A 23408-nucleotide genomic window follows, 5' to 3' on the forward strand; every position below is an offset into this window, starting at 1 on the left:
TCTTTGGTTATCTGGCTTGTGTGTTATCTTGTTTATATGTTATAATAACACCAATCCTGAAACACGTGTTCCTTGCTTCCTGTAGAGAGAGAGAGAAAATGTGTTTAAATGTTGGGTATAAATGGAGCTACTTCCAGGAAAAAAACCCTAGAAACTTGGGATCAACCAGTGTATTCATTAAAGGAATTGAAATCAGCAATAAATTAAAGGACACTTAGTGCTGTCAGACAGCTTAAACTTCCTCACTGATTCAGTGCAGGCTGCTGGGAGCAGGAATTCTGTCTACACATTTTTTCTCGCTAATTATGTAGAACCACGTAATGATGCTGAAATGCTATTTTTGCCTCCAAATGTAATACTGCATTTCTGCAGCAGCCTTTCCCTTTAGTGGGTGTTTTCTGCATGAATCAACGTAAAATTCTAGCAGGAAACGTAATGTTCTCAGTATTGGTGAGTGCACACGGGTGTAGGACGTGGTGATGGAGAGGGGCTGAGCAGTAGCTTCAGCTCTTGGGACAGTGTGAGGCATGGGGGGAGCTGTATCCTCTGGGGAGGAATTAGTTTCCTTGCAGCAACTCTCATGTTTCTGGAATTTGTCAGTTTTTGCTTTAATGCTATTTATAGTTCAGCATATATAAACATTGGCCTGTGTTTAGGTGAAAACACAAAGTTTCATTTGAAGTCTGATGTGTGTGGAGTAGGTTTGTGGCAGCAAGGGTTCTTAAAGGCACCCAGGCACTTGGGGTTCCTCTGGAAACTGCAGTTTAGTAATGGTGTGTTTTAGACTGTGAAGCTGCATCTGATGCAAGAAAAGCCAGGAGAGTTGTTTTTCTTCTGAAAGCTTGGATTTGACCATCACCCTGTGCCGTGAGTTCACAGATTCACAGAATGGTTTGGAAGGGATTGGAAGGTAACACTTGTTCTCACTTTTGCTCCTGTTGTACTGCAAGGAGCAGCTGCATTTGCTTTTCCTCAGAGATGAGTGAGCAGTTTGTACAAGCCCTTGTAGATGAGCACCAGCCTTTACTCCAGCTGGCACTGGCACTTCTACCTGCAGCAGGACAGGAGAATCACAGGCAGATGTTCAGGGCTGCTGCTGCTCAAAATGTTGAGTGAGGGGCTCCAAAATGAGGGATTGCAGCAGTGTGTGTCTGCAGGTAAATACAGAGACTTCATATTTCATGTGTAAGTTGAATACATACACACACTTCCATTCCTTTCTCCTCAAGAAATCCTCTGAGAGGAGTGAATTGTCATCATCATCTGTCATGACTCATAATATATTCAGAGTTGACTACAAAAACTCCTTTCCAAACCCCAAGTTCTTGGGTAATTGAGAGCTTGTCTCTTTGGGCTGATTTTTGGGGATTTTTTTGTTTAAGAAATTTATTTTTGATTCTCCAATGTGGCGAAGGTTCTGCGAAGCCTTTTGCTTTAGAGTTATGCTTACATCCAAGACTCCCACAGGATAATTTTTTTCTCAGGGAGCACATGATTTTTGCAGTAATCCACAAGCAGCACAATTCTAATCTTTGTGAGTAATTCCAACAATATGATAAAGAGGGAGAGAAGGAAAAGCCAGCATTAGAACTGAAGCACATTCCCAAAGATCACAAGACCATTAAGAGCAAATCTTTAATTTCATGCTTCATTGATAAAGACCAAGTTACTTGAAATATGGTCTAAAATGTGACACCCAGCCTCCCTCCTGAAACCCCTGGTGAGCACACCTAAGGCTGCAGGTGTACAGGAGGCTGGAGTTAACTTGAGAGCTGGAAATAGGTGAGGATGGAGCAAACTCTTAGAGGGAACCTTAGGAGGTCTCCTGGGTGACACACAAGGAGGAAGAGAGAGCAAACCCACGGGATTAATGCAGCACAGGGAGGACATGGAGCTGTTGGAGCAAGCCCAGAGGAGGGCATTGATCCCAGGGCTGGAGCCCCTTGGCTCTGGAGCCAGGCTGGGACAGCTGGGGATGTTCCCCTGGAGAGGAGAAGGCTCCAGGGGCGATCTTAGAGCCCCTTCTGGCACCTGAAGGGGCTCCAGGAGAGCTGGAGAGGGACTGGCACAAGGCATGGAGGGACAGGACACAGGGAATGGCTCCCACTGCCACAGGGCAGAGTTAGGTGGGATATTGGGAAGGAATTCTTCCCTGGCAGGGTGGGCAGGCCCTGGCACAGGTGCCCAGAGCAGCCGTGGCTGCCCCTGGATCCCTGGCAGTGCCCAAGGCCAGGCTGGACAGGGCTGGGAGCACCTGGGACAGCAGAAGGGGTCCCTGCCATGGCAGGGTGGCACTGGATGGGCTTTGAGGTCCCTTGCCCCCCAAATCCAGTCTGTGATTCTAAGACTCCATAGGATGTTGTTAGGGTGATGGTGCCAAATTAGGCTTTTTTCCCTTAGGAAGTCAGTTGCTCAGTTGGAATTCTGGAAACAGGTTTGTCTCAGATTCTCACGTGGTGTGCTGCCCTCAGCCCTTCACTCTGGATGAGAACAGTTTCTCTGGAAGTTCATGAATTATTTCTTTGTTTGAACAAGTTTGTGTCCTTTGTTTCAGTCTTCAGAATGTGCATCTTAATGTTTGTTTGTTTTCTGAAATAACTTTCTTCCATGCTGTTATTTCCAAGCACTTACTGTGACTTTGCCCAAAGGTTCTGAAAGGGTTGGGTTATAGTTCATATCTTTTAGGCAAAAACATTATTTCTTTTCTTGTGTAGGACACGGGTGACATTTTGATCAAGTTCTCTTTGTTCCACAGAATCTGTCTATGACCTTCTCCCAAAGGAGCTGCAGTTACCACCTTCCAGAGAAACATCCATAGCATCCATGAGCCAAACAAGCGGTGGTGAGGCCGGTTCGCCGCCTCCAGCTGTAGTTGCTGCTGGTAAGGACTCTCCTTTATTCTGGTGTTTTCTCAAGGTTTGTGACGTTCTGGCCAACATGAACAGTGCTGGCAAAGTTCTGAGTGTAAAAAAGAGCTTGTGGAGAAGTAGCAGAGTTCATTCTAGGAGAATGTAGGTGGTGTAGTTCAGCTGGGCGATCAAAAGCGTCAGGTATTTTATGTTGAGGTTGCTGTGTTTCATACAGGCATCTCCATGAGCAATAAATCAGCTGTTCCTCTATTCTGTTATGCCACACAGGCAGTTAACTCCTAGAATGCACTCTGTCTTCCAAGGGAATAAATCCCTGTTTGGAACTAAGGCGGAATGCTGACTGACAAAGCCAGTGGATTCTAGTTAGGATAAAAATGGAATGGGAGATGACATTTTGGGCCATGAAGCTTTTACCAAAATGTGAGGAAGAAGAAAAGGTCATGTTTTCCATTGGGCCCTGAGGAAGTGTAGTATTTAAACTCCTTTCACACACATCTCTAGTGTGGTGTGGTTAAAGATCCTCAAATACATGAGGTTATAATGTAGCTGTCATCAGCTGGTAGTCTAAATGACCAGTGTAGTTATTTTTCTAATTGACAACATATAAAAAAGAGGCATGACCTTTTAATCTGCATCCATTTCTTATTCCCAGCCATGTTCTAGACTTTAAAGACTATCACTGATCTTCATTAAACAGAAAAAAAGTGAGGATCTAGGGGCAAAGCTTTGATTTGGGAGATTAGCCTCAGTGCTGGCTTTCGTCTGGGATTCTTGTCAGTAACTTGTATATATTAGTACACATCTGTGCAATGGGAAATAAAGATAATTTTGCCCATTATAGATGTGTCTCCCTCAGTGGATAAGGGTTTTTTTCATAATTTGATCCCTGTATTTTTTTTACAAGGTCATGTTCCAGTTTCCTAATTGGCATTAAATTTTTGCTTGAGAAAAAAATGGCTATAGGGTGAGAATTCAGGTAGCTGCATTATTCCTGTTTCTCTCTCTCCAAGTTCATATGCATTAAATGTTTGTGTGAGAACGTTTCCCAGATTTGCATGGTCCTGGCATCCTGATCAGAACCTGAAGTGGTTGTAGGTTTGTCAGAGAAACTTTACAGCACTGCTCACCATTCATGTTTTGCCAGACCTCTCCTGAGAACCTGTGGATTTAACTGTGCACAGTGGAACTTGGTCATTGAAAGAATTTGATGCTTTTATTATATCAAAAGGATTTGATGTTTTTATATCACTTACTAAAAAAACAATTTGAGCATCTGTTTCTAAAGTCAAGGTGCTTAATGATGGGTTTGGTTCATAGACAGCAGCAACCAAATCTTGTAGAAACTTGTATCCTCAAAACAACTGCACAAAACCAGCCCACAAACCCTGTTACACTCTAAATCCACAGACAGGCCTGAACTGCTAATTAATTCTGTGCCTAACAGAAAAGACTTAAACTTGAATGGAACTAAAAGTCTGTTGCCTCCAGGTATTTGGCATCTGCCAACAGCCAGTCCAGATCCTTTAAAAAACCTGAGATGCATTCATTAGGTGTGTTCGGGTTAAACTGCAGCACAAATTTCTGGAATGAAAAACTTTGAAAAATAAATATTGAGGCTTCTTGTTAAAATTGAAAGAACACCTGATCATTCACATATCAACACTGTTCAATGTCAGAGACCACAGAGGTCACAAAGACTGAGCTGATACCAAGTTGAGGGCTAGGATTGTTCAGTGTGGAGAAGAGAAGGGTCCAGGGTGACCTTAGAGCTCTTCCAGTGCCCAAAGGGGCTCCAGGAGAGGGACTTGGGACAAGGACCTGGAGTGAGAGTTGTTAAAAATTCTGTTTAAACTGTCCCACCCAACCAGACAAAACCCCAAAAGAGGAGCAGAGACCTGTGTTGTTCCCATTGCTGGTTTGATCGTGGCACATCCTGTGTTCTTTCTGTAGCTGTGCCTGCTTGGTAGAGAAAAGGGTGGTTTCCTATTTTCTGTAATTGTTGTGGGATTTCTGCAGCATCTTTGAGAATTCCACCACACTTTCAGTCTGTTACCCTGCCTTGAGTATTAACGAGAGGTCTGGCTGGGGTTTCTTTACAGGAAAATTATCCTGGGCTTTGTGCAAACCAGGTGCTTATACAGGGAACCACACATGCATTTTATACTTACATTTCAAAAGATTAATCTTGACTATCATTTGCATACATCAAATATTTAATAGCAGGCTGTAGGCGGATTTTTGGGGAGCTGATGCTGTACAGGAGCAGGGTAAGGAGGAAGGACTGGCAACCTCTTGTTCTGTATCTGAAATTTTTCCCTTTTTTTTTTGTGTCAGTCTATTTTTTTTTTTTTTTTGGTCTGGTCTTACTTGCCTTAAAACCTCCTTTTTTAGGAATGAGGGGGAAATTATAGTTCAGTCTGCATAAGGCTGTATGTAATCTCATTTACTCTTGTTTTTAAAAGGAAGGGCTAATTTGAACATTTGGCCACACCATGTAGAATTCCCCTACAGATCTGATTACTCTGGATAATGAGAGGATTCTGTGACAGGGATTGATCCAAAGCGTTCAGAGCTTTTCCCTACTCCTCTAGTAGTTCACACAGCTTGTTCTCTGCTTCCTGAAATGCAAAGTAAGGCAATATTTGTCTGAAATTCAGCTCACTCAAGGTTTTTTTTGTCCCCTTGCTGTGGGGTTTTGTCCCATATAAATTATATTGTAGGTTGGAAATACTGCTGCAGTTAACTCCTGGTTTTTTTGGAGGAGCAGGATAGGCTGGTTTTAGCAGTGATGACCTCACAGTGACAGACTTCTAGTTCTTCTTCCATTTGGAAATTTATTTTATGACTTACAGAACAGTTGTAAGAGTATGAAAATGGAATGTTGCTGATTGGATTTTCATTAATTTGTTAATAAATGTGTATCTCCTATTCATTAATCCAGACATAAGAGGCATTACCCACTCTGAATACCAGACAAGTGTGATTTCATAGAACTCTGGGATTTTGAGCTGCTATCTCAAGCTTCTAATTCTGTACTTCTTCTGGGAAACAGAAGGGAGGGAACAGATCTGTTTTTACCCTTGGAAACCATTCTCTGTGCTTGCTACTTGAATTCCAGTGGCTTTGTTCAGGAGACAGGAAAAGGAGGATTTTGCCTGGTGCAGCACCATAAACACATTAAATATGAATCATCTCCAGACTCTGGAAATGCATGAGGGTGTCATGCTGAGAAATGTCATTGTGTGCTCTGCCTGGAGATTTTACATGAAATAAATGAGCCTGAAGCTTTCCCAGTGCTCCTGCCAGTGTTTGAGCTCCACTTGCTCCACTTGAGTCTCTCCTCAGTTGGTTCTAAAAGCCTGAACAATTTTTTGGTGTTGATCAAGGCACCTTGAGCCTTAAAATGCTCAAAATTCACTCTGCCAATTTAAGTCCTTCCTCAAAGGAGTCTTTCCAGCTTGTAGGTAGCACATGGTTCTTGTCTTTGGGGGATGATCTGGGGTATTTTCAACCATATTCTTTAAATGAGTGTTGCTTTTTCATCTTTTATCTCCAGTGCCAGGAATGCTCGACCCTTCTGAGCCCCAGTGAACTGTTACAGAAACTCACTTCCCTTCTCACCATCCCTTGTTCTTCCTGCAGCAGAACTTGGAATGAGGTGCTTCATCTTGTTGATGATCTCTCAAGCTGCTTTCCATTTCCCACAGAGGCAAATATATATATATATATTTCCATATTTTTGCATTGCTCTCCGGTTTCCAGTTCTTAGTCTCCAGTGAATTCTCCAGTGTGGTGTTCTTGCAGCAGCAGAAGGGGAACAGGTTTTGTGCTACTGAAATGTATTTACTGATCTCTTCTTTTGCATTCTCCATACTGGGATACAGTAAATCTGTGATGTAGTGAAGTGTTCTGGCTCCCAAGCACCTGTGATTACATCCTAGGAAAATAGTAGGTAAATGATGAGACTTTATCTTTTTGTGATCAATTTTATGCTTTTTAAAATATTTATTTATAATTAAAGGGATAATCTACTTTCCCAAACAGATGTAATCAGCTTTTTTTGATTGGAGTTGTAACTGAAGTGTTGCCATAAGCATCTTTGGTTATTTTAATTATCAAAATACAGACTTTGATTTGGAATTGCTGCTTTAGAGACATGGATAAAGATACCTGCACTGCCTGTAGGGTAGATATTGGGTGCTAAGGGGTCATGTTTTCTGCTGCCAAAATAAAGCTTTTTCATCCTTCTCCAATGGAAGATTCTGATGAAGCCTCAAAATGGAGATGGGTTTGTTTTGGTTTGGTTTTCCCTGAGTGGCTTCTCAGGCCTCTTCATTTTTATTTTTACAGAAAATATTTTGTTCAGTTATCATCCTTCCTGGTGTCATTAGTCAGTTTTTCCTGTTGATACAGAAATAATTACCAGACATTTCAAAGGGGATCTCAGTGCTGTCCCCAGTTCTCTTATCCTGGGCTTACGATTGTAAACAAATGAGCAGAAAAAAAGATTCTTCTTTGTAGTTGGTCCCTGATGCCTGTAAAAGCTTCCATTTCTTTGTAGGCTTTTCCCTTCCTCTTCCCACCACCCTCGCAGCTGGAAGTGCCTTCCTGTCATTTCCAGGAAGATCTTCCAGGGATTTCTGTCTGCAGCCTGCTCTCTGCAGTCACCAGGCAGATCCTTCTTCCTTGCACAGAGAGCTTCAGGCAGACCCTGAGGCTCGTTCAGAGCTCACCCTCCTGCTGTACTTGGCTTCAGGTGTTCCTGCTGGAAGTTCATGGCCCAAAGGAGCCGTGCTGGAGCCCAGCCTAGACAGGCCAGGCTGTGATGAGGGTCAGCTCAGCTTGGTTCCTTCATCATCCCAGAGGGTCTTCTGGTGAGGCAGCATTGCTGGGAAATGCCAGAGATAAAGATTTTTCTTACTGTTTCCATTTTATTGAAACATTTTAGGTGTGTTCTCTCTAAATCGAGTTGGAATATTCCAGTTGTACGGAGTCAGGTTGTGTTGAGGGCCTTCCTGCTCCATGAGCTTCCACATTCGTATTAGTGTTCATGTCTAGTTCATATCTTTTTCCTAAATTGTGTGATTTCAGTCTTCATGAATTTCACATCTAGTTCCCATCTTTTTTCTAAATTTATTTTCAGTCTTCATGGATTTCATGCAGTTATTACACCCAATTTTCTAGAACTGCTCAATCAAACAAACAGTTTCATCATTCTGTGAGGTTTTCTTTTTACAGTAATTTCTTGCATTAAATGGCTGCTGTTATTAGATCAGAAAGACTTGAGAACTACTTTGTGGCAGGAGAATTCCCCGTTCCCTAAGGAATAATGGAAAACCAAGGCCATGAGTGGCGAGAACAATCCTATTGTGCCACTGCTTGGGCACCTTCTTCTGTGGCAGCATCGTGAAGGCCAAGAGCAGTTCTTGACTTGTTAGGAAAAACCCACCCCTGTGTCTAAAAGATAAAATTGTTTCTTGAATTGAGGTGTTCTTGGCCAAATCCACTGATCCTGAGAGCTCCTGCAGGGAGCTGGGGAGGTGCTGAGGGGGGGCAGGCAGGGCTTGGAGAGAGCAGCTGTGGGTCCCAGAGTTCTGCTTGCTTGGAATCAGCCCTTACACTGAGTGGGAAGGATCTGAGATCCATGGAATTGGGGTGTGTGAGCCACTAACAAAAGTCCTCCTTAGATACCTAAACTTGAGTGTTAATTGAATAATGGGAGTCATAACAAAACCATTGATTGATGTATTTACCCAAAGTATAATAATACACTGCTTGGGTCAGCATGGGAATGTAAAGGGGAATTTACACTGTTGGGCTTAATGTAAATTAAATTAACCTACCTATCTTGAATCTGAGTGTGTTTAATAACTGGTGAATTGGATTGCTTTATGATATTTGCTGGGATGCTAGTTTTTTTCTCTATTAATACACTTAACTTGCATTCTAGCTTCGCCATTCAGAGACAGGCATCGAGTGGTGGGTTGTGTGACAGTGTCTGTCAATAGTGAAGACAAATAGTGCCAGAGACACTTAACCCATCCAATCTCACCCAGGGTATAGGTCGGTCTTGTTTTCAGACTTCTTCATAAGTCTCTTTTCTTTCTTTCTTTTTTTTTTTTTAATTTTTTTTAAATTTTTTTTGTTTATTTCTGAATAGTGGATTGATACTGACTTGAAACTAAACTTTTTGGAAAAGTTTTTGACATGACATCAGTAATACAAGAAGAAGAAAAGTAGAACCCCAAGTTTGGCATGTGAGGTGTTGAAAGCAGGTTTGCAGCCACTTTGTAAGTTCTGGGTTTTACCTTTGAAACCTTTGACAACACAAAGGTTGATGGTGGAAATTCTGCAGTTTCCTTTTGGGTGTCCTGAAATTGTTCTTCTGTGTCCAGGGGTTCAAATAAACCAATTGACACTTACCAAGGACATTACATGTTAGATAAATCAACACATTTAATCAAAGTTATACTTCACATATTAAGCTTATGCATCACTTAATCCTCACCCTGTGGGTGAGTTTTCATTTTTGACACTTCTTTTTCTGAAGAGAACATAGAGGATACCCTGGAATGCAGGGGAAGTTCAGAAAAAAAAAATGAATTCTTTAATGGCTTTTTGCTTGTCCTGGCTGTCCATGCACAGGTGACTGGAAAACTTGTGAAACCAAAAATATCTTCAGTTTATTTGTCTTTATAATCTTAAGATTTCCAGTCTGGGAAATGACTTGCTTTTGCAATTAAAAAGCAAAGTCATCAGGACACTGTTTCTGTTTGAGGACTTGGTAATCCTTGTTGTATTTAATGAAGGGTATTTGAAAAGAGTGAACAAGGATTTCAGGATTGGCTCCACAGAGGTGTTACCTAAAAAGACTCCCTTAATGCCAAGTAGTGATTTTTTTTCTCTCTCCTGCCTTTCCAAATCTTTTTTTTTAGAGGCTGAATGCCTTGTTTGATTTCACAGGAGAATAGGATATAGAAAATATGTCATTGCCTTGGTTGCTAATGCAGGAGGTAATAAATTTTCTTTGGTTTTTTGGTACTGAAAAGAAAAAGCCTGCCCTGGTTTGCTCACAGGGACACTCTTTGCTGTGTGCTCCCTTACTTTTAGTCCTTGTGCTGGACTGATTGATACAATTCTGCCTCTTTTAGAGGAGAAGAACTTGTAGCACAGGCAACAAAATCTGAATTACTTCTTCCATCTCCCTTTGAGGTTACAGTGATGGCAGTGAAGGAGGTTTAGTTTCAACAGTGATCACAGTTGCTGTAATGTGGAATATTCTTTTCTCTTGTTTTTTTATTTAAAAAATGAGAAAAAACCCCCACCTTGTGATGCTGATGCACATTTAATTTCTATTCCTGAGGCTGCACACTTGCCATGATAAGCTCTGTTCAGTGTCATTGCTCTGAAAGCAAGTTTGATTTTGAGACTGTTAAATGAAATATATTCAGTCTTCTATTTCAAAATGTACCTACTCTCTTAAAAATACCTCTGTGTATTTGTCATTGCACGCACTGTTAAATTGCAAACCATGAGCCACCTGTGCCCGTGCCCATTAATCTGTGTCTAAAGAAAGTAAAATAAAAGGAGTGCTCAAAGCTGGGGAAGGTGTGTCTATGCTCTCACCTTGTAAAGCAACACAGGCTAAGTTCAAATTACTGAATTCCTTATTTTCCAAAATGCAGCATGTTCATCTAAGAAATCTCTTTTGGTGTCAGATACGAATGTCACTGGCTTTGGAATAAAATGATGGACCCAAATGGGAGCCATGTAAAGCACTGTTTATTCATTGCAGTAATGTGGTGAATTCTTATTGGATTGACCCAGTTTATTTATTAGTTCAAAGGAAGATGAGTTGGCTCAAGGCCTGCATACTCTGAGAAAACACAGATTTCACTGTTTCTTAGTATTTTCATAACTTCAAATGTTACTATTTTTTCTAATTTATGCCTCCAAAAGTTTTTAAATCTGTGTATTTGACTGTTCCAATACAGCCAGTTTATTCAATTTGCTGTAATATTTATCATACTTTATGTATGGATAGTAATGGTATTAATTTGTTCTATAAGGCTAAAGAGAGGTTTTCTTGCCATTACTGTTGAATTTGGGTTTATTCCAAAATCTAATCTCACCATTGCACAGGGGCATCTCTGGTAAATGGAGGAGAGCGTAACCAATTTATAATGAACAATGTTTATTCACTTTTTAAAAGTATAAAGCCCACATACACGTATTTATACATATAAGTGCTTTTTAACTTCTAGAAAAAGAAGGGAAGAGAAATTGTTTTGGAGAGCAATAATGATAATATTGCAATAAAGACAATATTTCACAATGCTGCACCCTAAATAGCACTACCATCACCAGCTCTTTTAGCTTTGTGCTGAAAAGCATTTGGTTCAGTGATATATTTATTTTTTTCCCTAGGAAAGTGAGGGAAAAGTGCAGGTTTTGCATTCCTGGCCAGGAGATGCACTGAAGCCCCAGCTGAGCCCAGTGCTTGGTGTCTGCGGCCCCCGCAGAGCTGAGCCTGGAGTGTCCAAGGTTTCCTTACACTCCCAGGACTGGTGGGATTGTGTAAATGTGATATTAATCTGTTGGAGGAGGAGTCCTGCAGTCGAAGCCCTGCTGCCTGTTCCATGTGTGTAAAGATTCCATGGCTGAGTCCCTGTCCCTGCCTCGGGCTCTGCCCTGAACTCATTTCTGCCTTTCCAGCCCCAGCCCTGCGGCTCCTGTGCTCCAGGGGTCCCTGGCCACGCTTCTCTGGAGGTATCAATGATGGATGGAAACCAATCCTCTTTACCAAACAAACATCCCAAATAGCGACGGGCTGTCTCAACTCAAAGTGGCTGCAAATCAGCTCCTAAATATTGTCACTGAAATGAATTCCTAGATTTGATAGTTCTTGCCAATCCTATAAATGTTTTTGAAAGAAGCATTGAATTAATGCATGATATAGAAAGGAGAAATTTGCCTTTAAATTGGAATGCAAAGTGACTGAATTCTCCAATTTCAGCCACTGTATTTGCCAAAGAACAAGCTGGAAAATGGAACTGGTATCATTCAGCTGCTCCTGGTTCACTGGGAGGCTCAGGGAAGGCAGAGTAGTTTATTGATAAACTGTAATGACCTCTAAATTTGACAGTCTGGAGTGGTGTAAGTTTGCTTTTACATTCATTTAGCACAGGAAAGCTGTAGGAAGCAGTAATGGTTTAAAAACTCTTTATTATCAGTCATTGATACTCCCAGTAATTCCCAGTATAGGCAAGTTGGTTGAGTTTTACTGTTAATTAAATGTATGTATCATGACTGAACATGCTTCATTCTGTTACTTTTAAATATCTAAAATTGCATAGACTAGCCCAGCAGTCTCTAAATATTTTAATTGAGAGACTATTGTAATATTTTGGATTTTTAAAAAATCCCAAGCAGCAAAAAGGAAAACATTGTGTTCCTCTTAGTAACAGAGATTACCTGTGTGACAGCAGGAAGTAGCTGAACAAACATATTGTATTATTATGTATATATTTGATGTACAATTTGTTTCCAAAATTAGGTTATTTCAGTGCTTCTGGTTTATCAGGTGTGGGTGGCAGTGCAGAAATAGAGAAAACAGGGTCTCCCCACAGAAAGCTAAAATCTGACTATAAAATTCAGTTATTCCTCAGTGAGCTACAGCTGATTGAAATAAATACAAATGTTTGAATGGCCCGCTTCCTCTGGGATATTCAACTTACGTATGCCATTGATTTGTCCATTACAATTCTTCAGTGGTGTTCTCCAGAAATCTTCAGGGGTTTGGAGTAATAATTTTCATGTTTCTAAACCAAATTGAGCTCTGGGACCTCTGCAGAAGTTGTAGTCACAGTGTTGGAAATCTCCTGTTTAATGTGAATTTTTCAGAGGTCTGTCCCAAGTCTCTGTGGAAGGGACCAATTAAGTCTGAGAGAAATTGGTCCCAGTGACTGAAGAAGTCAAATTACAGAAATTCCCAGTCCTTGGACCAGTGTGTCTCCAACACTGATATTCATCCCTATTTTGAACCTTCAAAATCAACAGCTCGCTCATAGTGACTGATACCAGTTCCATTTTGCCTACCAACTCAGTTGATTTTATATTTTATTTCTCATTTATGATGGAATAATCAGCAGCTCTTTTTCTCATTTATTTTCTCATATTTTTATTCCAGGATTTGCCTCTGAAGCAGGGAGTGTCTGCATTAAAAATGACCTGTAGTTCTCTGCTTCATAGGTTAGAAACTTATTTTAATATTTTGTGGCTAAGCACAGTCCCATCTTTTTCAAAAACAAAAAATTAAAAATTTCCAACAATAAATTGTTTAATTGGCATTGAATGTGGATTATAAGCACTTTGCTTTGGGGCTATTTTAGACGAAATGGCTTCTACACCAATAATTAGTCCAGCTGAGGCAATGAAAGCTCTGTTTACTCGCAGCCATTTGTATGAATTAATGTTAAGTCATTAAAAAAAAAAATTCGATTACAGTGGATCGTGCTAAGACTCATTTGGACATTTCCAAAGCATTGGCCAGGCTGTGTTGCTTTAAGCACTTCCATTCCAAAACTGAACCAAATTCCAAACATTTCTTGGGGGAAAGCAATCGGTTCCTAAATCACCTTGATCTCACTGGGACTGCTATAGCCAGCGCACGCCCCGCCACGGGTCCTGTATTTACTTGTGAATTGTACACCGCAGATGCTTCTTCAGCTCCCTCCTCTTCCTCCATGGGCGGTGCTTGCAGCTCCTTTACCACCTCTTCCAGCCCTACCATTTACTCTACCTCAGTCACCGACAGCAAGGCTATGCAAGTGGAGAGCTGCTCCGCGGCCGTGGGGGTAAGTAGCCGAGGGGTAAGTGAGCAGCAGCTTCCCGGTACCGCAGCCCCGCCGCCGGCGGCCACGCCGAAGCGCCACACTGTCCTCTACATCTCGCCACCTCCCGAGGACTTGCTGGACAACAGCCGGATGTCCTGCCAGGATGAGGGCTGTGGATTGGAGTCAGAGCAGAGCTGCAGTATGTGGATGGAGGATTCACCCTCCAACTTCAGTAACATGAGTACCAGTTCCTACAATGATAACACTGAGGTGCCACGTAAATCGCGCAAGCGCAACCCAAAGCAGAGGCCAGGGATCAAACGCCGAGATTGCGAAGAGTCCAACATGGATATCTTTGATGCCGACAGTGCCAAAGCGCCTCACTATGTCCTTTCTCAGCTCAGCACGGACAGCAAAAGCAACTCAAAAGCAGGAAATGGGTTGGTATCTGCTTTTTTTTTTTAATTTTTTTTTAAAGAAAAAACATTCTATCTCCATATGTAAACCCAAACTAATAAAAGCGCCCCCATGCCCTGGCAAATGTTCTGCTTAGGTTCTCACATAAACCCCTCCGTTCTCTGCTGTCCCTGTAATGTCCTAGCCCAGGATAAGTTCTTCCTGCCCCCAGAAATTGTGGCTGCGCCTGGATCCCTGGGAATATCCAAGGCCAGGTTGGACAGTAGGGCTTGGAGCAACCTGGGATAGTGGAAGTTGTCCCTGCCCATGGCAGAAGGTGGAACTGGATCTCTTGAAGGTCCCTTTCAACACAAACCACTCCATGATTCTGTGATAAGTTCTCATTAGACTTGTTAATCTTTATTTAGAAGATAAAGCTAAACTCTCCTGCAGCAATTAAATGCAGCGCTGATGAGCTCATCTGTTCTTTAAGTGAAATTCCCTAAAGGCCACACAATTCCATTTATAAAATGGCAATGAAAATGTATTTAAAAAGAAAGGCAGAGTGGAGTTGGTGCACCCTGAATGTGTTTTTGCAGGGTTTTATGTGAGGATTTCAGTCTGTACACTTCACCTGCTGCTCTATTTGTCAAATAGAGATAGGGATGGGAGCAGAAGCTAATGGTTAATGTCTCATTAGGATTTCTCATCATTTAAATTATCACTTGCTTTACTTTTTTATGAAATGTTAAGACAATATGGTGAACCAGTTTTTGGTTTTTCCATGTGAATTCACTTCTGTATTTGATTTTTTCAGAAATAAATCTCTAATGCTGTTTCTCTCTGTGCTTCTGGGTCGTGTGCGTGTGTCTGCGTGGGCACGCCTGGGTGGTGGCCCCTCATCTCCCACTTCACACTGTTCACTAAATGCATTCCAGTAGCTGCTCAAAGAGGATAATTCCATCAGTTTGCAAGAGTGTGTTGATGCATTTCTTTTTTTATTTTATTTTTTAACTTGTTGCTTCTTTAGTACCTTTAAAGTGGTCAAATGGATAGATTTGGCTCTTTTATTTTGGGCTTTTTTGGGGGCAGGAGCGCATTTTGGTTTCACTTTTATGTCTGTGCTTGCAGTACGTTCTGACGTTCATCACAGCAACGATGAATATTAAAATTTGACTGATGGCAAAGATGATGAACTTCTCATATCCCAAAGGGAAAGAGCCTGGAGTCTGTATTCCCAGGGTCAGTGCAGTTCCATACTTAAAATTTCACTGTGAAAAGCAGTTCTGAGAACATGTCCTGAGTGTGCTGCTGCTTTCTGGCCTCGGGGTTTTCACCAGCCAAAGTCAATGGTCATAAAGTAAAATATTAGTACCTGGTAGACCTCAGGCAGCTTGGAATGAGGAAGGTGCCTCCCCCAGCTCCGAGGGACCGGGCTTGTCCTTACAGAAGGAAAAGCTTGATGGAAAGACAAGAGCTGTGCCACTGTAAGTGTGATCTCAGGGAGGTTTTGTAAACTCTGGCAGAATATGTGAGATCTTGGTCTGAAAACAGAACAAGATTTCCCCAAAACCACTGGGCTGACAGGGAAATCCGTGGGTTCTGTCAGCACAGAGGGGAAGAAGGTGGAATATTTTTCCTTATGTGTCTCAGGCCAAACTGAACTGCAGGAAAACTCCCAAGTAACAGAACCATCCTTGGAAATAAACCTCTGGGATAAGAAGTGGCCAAGGTCTTAGAAAACTTAATTTTGCTGTTGGAATATGGAGACTTGGCCTTACAAATCTGGGTCACCGTAGTGACTGGAGTTTTTAAAGCTTCCCAGCCTGGTGGAGCTCGGCCAAGGGAGTTCATTTACTTTTGGCTTAAAGAAAAGAGCAAGGAAAACTGCTGTGCTCTGTGGTGAATGGAAATGGCATTTGCCCCTAAAGAGACAGTTGTTGTTAAAAGCCAGGAAGAGAAAGAATATATTCCTGTGGAAACTTGGAATTTGTGAAAGCCTTTTTAGCAGGGGATGAATTGGTGGTGATTCAGGGCAGAAACTCAGGTTTCCGTGGTCTCACTTTCACTTTCAGGTCTGCCCTGAGAACAGGACCAGGCCAAACTCCTCAGGAGATCTGTTGGAGCAGATTCATAGGATTTGCCACTTACATTTATTCCTTTTAAGAAATAGAAGTGCTAGACTCGAGGTTATTTTGTCTGGTAACTGTCAGATTAATACATGTGTGCATATGAAATGTACAGGTATGAATACTTGCTGTATGAATAAACTGAATTAAAATGAATTCATTAGTTGAAAGGATGTATTAAGTGATTCATCCTGTATTTTGAGGAGAAAGACCACTGAGAAGTTCTGGTGAAGGGTTTAAATTGCCTCCAGCTTTGGCTAGTTGATTGAAAATAATGATTTAAGTTTCTAGAGAAAAGACCAAAATAATTGTGAGGAGCATCTCTCTGCATAAATATGACAATGATAAAATACTAATATGCTGACAGTGAAGGTAGTTGGGATTCAAGGGTATAGTTGTGGAGAGGTCAGCATTAATGTCACTGCTGAAACATGGCACTGGGAGTGGTAAAGGGGAATTTCATTTTGATGGCCAGCTCTCTAACATTTCCCTTCAAAATTCACCTACATCCCAGTCTCCCCAGTGACTACACTGAGCAGAGTAATCAGGACTGCTTGGCAGGAAGACAGTTTTATTGTAAGATGGCATTAATGTTATTTTGCAGGGTTTTATGCTAGTTTTTATGTAGTTCCTGCCTCTGCTGGGTACTGGTTGAGGATGAGTATTCAAGGCAGCCAGGGCTGTGGCTGAGCTGTCCACAGTGAAGTGCTTGACCTTCATGGACAGAAAATGGGAATGGAAGTCATCCAAAGCACCAACTCTCTGTTTTAACTCTTTTTTTATGTGTAGTGAAAGGTTTTGGAAGGCTTAATGAAAATAAGAGTGTGACAAATGGGATGTGTTGCATTAGGCAAGGAGTGATGGTTTTAAACTAAAAGAGGGTTGATTTAGTGTAGGTCAAAGGAGGAAGTTTTTTATAAGGAGGGTGGGCAGGCCCTGGATCCCTGGCAGTGCCCAAGGCCAGGCTGGATGGGGCTGGGAGCAGCCTGGGACAGTGGAAGGTGTCCCTGCCATGGCAGGGGTGGCACTGGATGATCTCTAAAGGTCTCTCCCAAGCCACCCTGTGCTGTGATTCCATGGCTTTAGGGCTGTGAGATGTGAGGGGCAAAGTGCCCGAGCTTTCCCGGGCAGGAAAAGGGGCAGGGCTGCGGCAGGGCTGAGGTCAGGGGCTCCTGCTGTGTCCAGGGGCTGCTCTGTGCACAGCCAGAGCTCTAGGAAAGGGCTGCATCATGTTTGACATCTGGCAGGTGAGAAGGTCAGTGAGAGCCTCATGCAGTGGCAAAGCTCCCAGGGAACAATTCTGAAAAAAAAAGTTTTCACCTTTATTGAGAAGGAAAAAAATCCTGGATAAATTACTTCAATAACTTGCACGTTGAAATGGGATTTGTTTTTTAAGCAATCCACAGTTGTTATTTAAAACTGCTTTCTTCCCAGGCATTAGCTGTTAGAAACCATGTTTTGCTAGGAAGAAAGAATATGACATTTGCATGAATCATGGAGCCCTTTCCCTGCCTGCATCATGTATTGTGGCACATTCCCATTTCCTAGTGGGAAAGGAGTTTCATGGTCCTCGGGTTCGTTACCAAATCCTGGTCTGAGATCAGATCTAGGATCAAGGGTTATTTCCCATGAAGGGAACACAAAATGGCTCATGTGCTGCTAGGCTTGGGAGGGCTTCTTCATCCTGGTTTTAATTATGGAACTGAGAACAAGCCACTACATCTTATGGAACCCACCTGGAAAGAAAGGCCTTGTGCATACACTGATTTAACTTTGGTGCAATTATGCCAGAGCTTTTACAATAACTAATTGGATTTTAACATGAATTGGTCACTCTGTTTAGACAGCAGTCGGAGCTGGAGTTTGCATGGATGTACAAGTTGAGGTGGAGACAGGCATGAGGCTATTTTCCTGTTAAAGAAGTGTCATTTAACCTTAAATCCATCCAGTGTGTGTGTACGTGTGTGTTTGTCACAGCAGCAAAGCAGCTTGTTCAGGCTGTGTCATAGACTCTGAAAAAGCAGGTTATGAGCCGCCTTCTGTTCGTTAACATCGTTTAATGCTAATTGCTTTTCCCTTCCTTTATGTTTGCTCTCTGAAAAGCAGTTCCCATGTGCTCTGGATGGAGGAGGCAGGGAAGCACCATTCCTCTTCCTCCTGCAGGTCTCCTCTGGCAGAAAGAGAATTCCAAAGTTTGCTCCCTCCTACAAATCTTCCACCAGTTAATGCACACTCTTTGCCTTTTTAGCTTTTCTGTGATTTGGAGTGTTTTTATTGGGGAGCTGCTTCTCACATCTTCTTGATGGTGTGTTTTGACTTCTCAGAGCATCAGAGAACCAGAAGGGAGCTGGAGGGAAGAAGACCCCAATGTTGTGTGGTCAGTACCCGACCAAGAGCGAGGGGAAGGAGCTGAAGATCATGGTGCAGCCGGAGACCCAGCACAGGGCTCGGTACCTGACCGAAGGCAGCCGGGGCTCCGTCAAGGACCGCACGCAGCAGGGCTTTCCCACCGTCAAGGTAGGCTGGCACAGGGACTGCCTGCCTGGGGCTGGCCAGCTCCAGCTCACTGGGCCTGCGCTCTCTGCAGTGCTCAGGGAGCAGACGTGGCTGCAGGGGCTGCACAGGGGCTCTTCCTGCAGGTCACGAGTCTTACTGGCATCGCAGAGTTACAGGAGGAGGGAAGCTGCATGTCAAGGCAGGGATTTAAAACCTGGGATGCACGTTCTGTCAGGCTACAGTTCCATGGACTGTGTGAATGCAGAGACATTCCATACCTACAAAAGTGAGAGAGTGAAATGCTCTGGCTGTTTGATGGCTGGTGACAGTGGGACATCATTCAGTCCAGTGGTAGTAAAGACATAAAACCAGTTTTCAATTAAAAAAAAAAAATTGTAAAGGGGATGTTCTGGTTTTGTTGGGTTTTTTTTGGTTGGGATTATTTTTTTGATTGCTTGGTGTATTTTGCTCTTGTTGTTAATTCAGCAGTATCTGAGTTGCTGTGTACAGTGACTTTGAAGTGAGTCATGGAGATCTCACTGAGGTGTTTTACAGTCCGTACTGCTCAGTGTGTTTAGCGTGGTACAGGTGGAGGTAGTAGAGGTTGATGTGGATTAGAACTGGAGAATGGGGGCAAGGAATGAGGCAGCATTTATTTGCACACTTGACAGTTGCAGCCTGTTTACTCTATGGACTTTGATGCTTAAAATTCAGGTGCTGGAGGCGTCTTGCTCTGAGGAGAAACACAAGAAGGTTACAAGGAGCTCTTTGACATTTCTGCTCAAGAAGGAGTGAGGCTGAGCTCCAGGGACTGCACATGAATGCACAGAGTGGGAATTTCCAAGTCTTGTTTCTTTCCCTTGTAGCCTGGGGAAAGCAGTTGGAGAACTTGAGGGCTTGGGAAGGTTTCCTGATGGAGATGGTAGAGAGGCTTAGCAGGAGAAAGGCTGGGCTTGACTTAGGGTGGCAAACAGAAGAACTGGTGTTAAATATCCTCCCACATGATGATGAGAGTCAGCACGCCAGCACCACACTGGCACCATGGCAAGTGGCACACTGGGCATACTGGGAGGAGTGTGGCCAGCAGGTTGAGCGAGTAGACAGATAGGTTTGTTATCATATAGATAAGGAGGGCAAAAGACATTTTAATATTTTTTCTTAGTTATGTCACTTTGAGAAAGCAGCAAAGCAGTTCTCGACCCAAACTAACTTACCAGGTTTACAGGGAGATGTTTGTTTGTGACACAGCCCTTAAAATTTGTGCTGACTGCTGCTGACAGAATACAGAAGTAGGCTTATCTTCAAAGTCCTGTTCAGCAGTGTTAGGAACACCAGCAGCCCTTCACTCAGTCCTCCTGAGTAATGCAGAACTCCAGTAAAGTTTCATAAGAAAAGAATCCATTCATATCGGCCTGTTGCCATGGGGATTTAGTGCTCATTTATGTGGATTTTCTTAATGGGCCTTTGTTCATCTGAATTTCCTTTTAACTCCTTTCCCAGTTACCCTCTAGCACCCATCAGTGAAAATTCTCTTTGGAAGAGTCTCGTGTTACTGAATTCCTGGAAGTTCCAGTTTGCTTTACCAGTAGGCACAGGAGTTCATACCCTGAAGATAAAACTCTGCCAGGGCTGCACAGACAAATGAGTCAGTGAATCTTCAGGAAATCTGAGCTAGTGGGAAAAAAATATGTTACAGACAAGGGAGTTTTTTGTTTAGTTAGTGAGGTTTCAAGGTGAGGGGGAGCAGTGTAAGGATGTTGGTGCTCAGCAGAGATCTGGCTTGGGAGCGGCTGTGGTGTGTGGCCCTGACACAGGCCGAGGAGGAGCAGCAGATTCAGTGGCCATGTAAATAAAACTCTGATCCTGATGACTTAGAACGTGAGTCTACACTCGGTATGCAACATCAAAATTGTATAACCAAGCCTTAATCGAGGGACTGGCTGTCGAGCCCTTTGTTGTGAGCTGTGCCCTTGGTTCCCATGTGGATGCCTGTGCTGGGTCACCTCCAGAGATCTTGGGGCTTTGCTCATCTCTGACAGTCACATTTGCTATTTGCTCCTCTTGGACATGAACACACAATGATCTTACCAGTATTTCCAGTATTTGCTGGTTTATTTTTTTTCATTTATTCAAACTTGCTACAAACTTCATAACTGCATTTTTAAGTGTGTCAGGGAATAATCCCCCAAGAGATTCTGCAGAGGATTCTGCTCTCATTTGCATCTCCTCACTACTGAACCTAGAGCTTCTTTCTGCAGGTGCTGCCTGGGCTTCCAGGCCTGGGACAAAAGACAGCACTGTCACCCAGAAATCCTTGAGCAACGAATGTGTCTCAGTAGAAACACTAAAATACTCATTTTATCTCCTAGAATGCTCTGGCAAGGAATTTCCATCTCTGGCCTGCGAATTTGGCAACAATCTAATGTTTTTTTCACTTGGAGTATTTTTCTTAACTATTTCCTAAAAAGAAGAATTTCCTTTGTAATGCAATGTCTACTTTTACTTCAGGACTTCTTTTACCTCAGAGTATTTTTAGTCTGTGGCACCAGTGGGATCCCACTAATAAAAAATACCCATTAAGAGGACACAAACCATTTCATGCCAGGGTGTTGATATTACAGAAATGAATGTAATTTTTGCTGACAATTATGCGATAATTATGGCTTGCACATGGGCTTGCAGGAGGATGTTAAAATGTCTGACCTGCTCTTATTTATGAAGCATTTCAGTGAATCCTGACATTGTTACCTTTTAAATAGGAGATGTCAGGTTACCATTTTTAATTTTTATTTTGATGTCTCAAGGAAAGCTGGGCTTATGCAGTTGGATGGTTGGACCATTCAATCACCCATTTCTCCCTCTGCTTCCCTTTCATCCAGTTCTGACTCCTTCAGGGGTTTTGCAACTATTGGACAATTCTAATCTGGTTTCCCGAGGATTTCAAAATGTGTCTGGCATGAAGGTGGAGTCCTGGAATGCACATATTGAGCAGCAAAACCTCTTCACCTCTGGAATCAGCCCCAGGAAATGTTCTCTTTCTTGGCTGGCTGGTGGATGTAGATGCTGGGAGGGAAGGGGGAATAGTCACAGTTGGGGTGAGAACGGGAGGTTGTAAGAGCCGCGAGAGTCGCAGCTGGGATAATTCTGTCTGAAGGTAGACAGGATTGAGGCTGCTTTAGAAGCCAGCAATTAATGATAACAATTAAAGCAGTGGTTCCTGTGCTAATTGCCCACCTGGGTGTTGCAGCTGGAAGGCCACAACGAGCCCGTGGTGCTGCAGGTGTTCGTGGGCAACGACTCGGGGCGCGTGAAGCCGCATGGGTTCTACCAGGCCTGCCGGGTGACGGGCAGGAACACCACGCCCTGCAAGGAGGTGGACATCGAGGGCACCACTGTCATCGAGGTGGGGCTGGACCCGAGCAACAACATGACACTGGCGTGAGTAGCTCTTGCAGGAATATTTCCCTTTATTAGCTTGGGTTTGGGAACTGATTTCCTCTGTTGGATGGGTTACGGTTCAAGTCTGAGCATCTCGGCGCTCTCCTCCCTCTGCTCCTCGGCTCTTGCTTGTAATTCAGTGTACTCACAGGAGATAGCAGGTGATCCCTGTGCTTTTGGGACACAGAACCCAAAATCCTGGGTACATTGCAGTATTCTTTTTAACACATCAGGCTGTGTTTGCTTCTGCTGTTCTTGGTTTTTTGGCTGTTTTTTGCTTTAAATCATTTTGCATGGAGCCTGTCTGAAAGCCACCACTGCATCACTCACCTGGCCCTGTACATCTCCCCTAGGACCACACTTAAGGGAGGACTTATCTGTCACTTCCAAGTCCCACTGAACATAAATAATATGACTACAGTAAGTTTTCTTCTACTCCTGCTTTCTTTAAGTGAATGCAGAATATTTTGAAGCAATAATCCTGCAAACACAGATCTCACCTGGGGATGGAAGAATGAAGAGCTGTGATTCTAAATTGAATGCTTACCAGAATTATATTGCACTTTCTGTTTTATTCATGCTTTCATATGCTTTTCTGCTATGATTCACCATCCAAATTAGGCAGGGTTGAATGAAAACTTGAAAAAGGTCATAGATTTCATGTAAATAAAAAGAAATCTAATAACGTTTCCATAATTACCTCAAGGCTTTTGACTTTGGCTTATGAAACTACTTGAGAGACTGGTAAAGCTGCTGAACTTACTAAACTATGAAATTCTGCTGTGTTTTGTGTTGTTAGGGTGGATTGTGTGGGAATCCTGAAGCTGAGGAATGCTGATGTGGAAGCCAGGATAGGGATTGCAGGCTCCAAGAAGAAAAGCACCCGCGCTCGGCTCGTCTTTCGCGTCAACATCACGCGCAAGGACGGCTCCACCCTGACCCTGCAGACGCCTTCCTCCCCAATTCTGTGCAGTGAGTGTCAGACCACGGGGCTGAGAGTAGGGGGGTCTGGGTTTCTGTGTGATCTCAGCATGGAAAGGGTGGTCAGGCACTGGCAGGGGCTGCCCAGGGAGGTCTGGAGTCCCCAGCCCTGGAGGTGCCCAAGGAAGGGCTGGATGTGGCACTCAGTGCTCTGGGCTGGGATCAGGCACAGCTTGGACTGGATGGTCTTTAACCTAGATGATGCTGTGATTCTGTGAAAATACCTTGGGGACTAAAAAACCAACCCTGTGTTAATCTGTGAT

The 23408-nt window shown here is 43.0% G+C and overlaps 1 protein-coding gene across 4 annotated transcripts in view; it reads left to right on the plus strand.

The window, feature by feature from the left end:
- The window catches only part of NFAT5 (nuclear factor of activated T cells 5), a 54638-nt gene that overhangs the window by 14904 nt on the left and 16326 nt on the right, over positions 1 to 23408 (plus strand). For 2 of the 4 annotated variants that reach the window (XM_071440922.1, XM_071440920.1), the window contains exons 2-6: positions 2756 to 2881; positions 13587 to 14145; positions 18555 to 18747; positions 21974 to 22164; positions 22964 to 23136. In XM_071440922.1, coding sequence (XP_071297023.1) covers positions 2756 to 2881; positions 13587 to 14145; positions 18555 to 18747; positions 21974 to 22164; positions 22964 to 23136 — 1242 coding nt within the window. The other 2 variants (XM_071440923.1, XM_071440924.1) reach the window with 2 other exon arrangements.

This window comes from Agelaius tricolor, unplaced genomic scaffold, assembly GCF_023055355.1.
Source record: "Agelaius tricolor isolate 1412-34295 unplaced genomic scaffold, bAgeTri1.0.p SCAF_15, whole genome shotgun sequence".
Lineage (NCBI taxonomy): Eukaryota > Metazoa > Chordata > Aves > Passeriformes > Icteridae > Agelaius > Agelaius tricolor.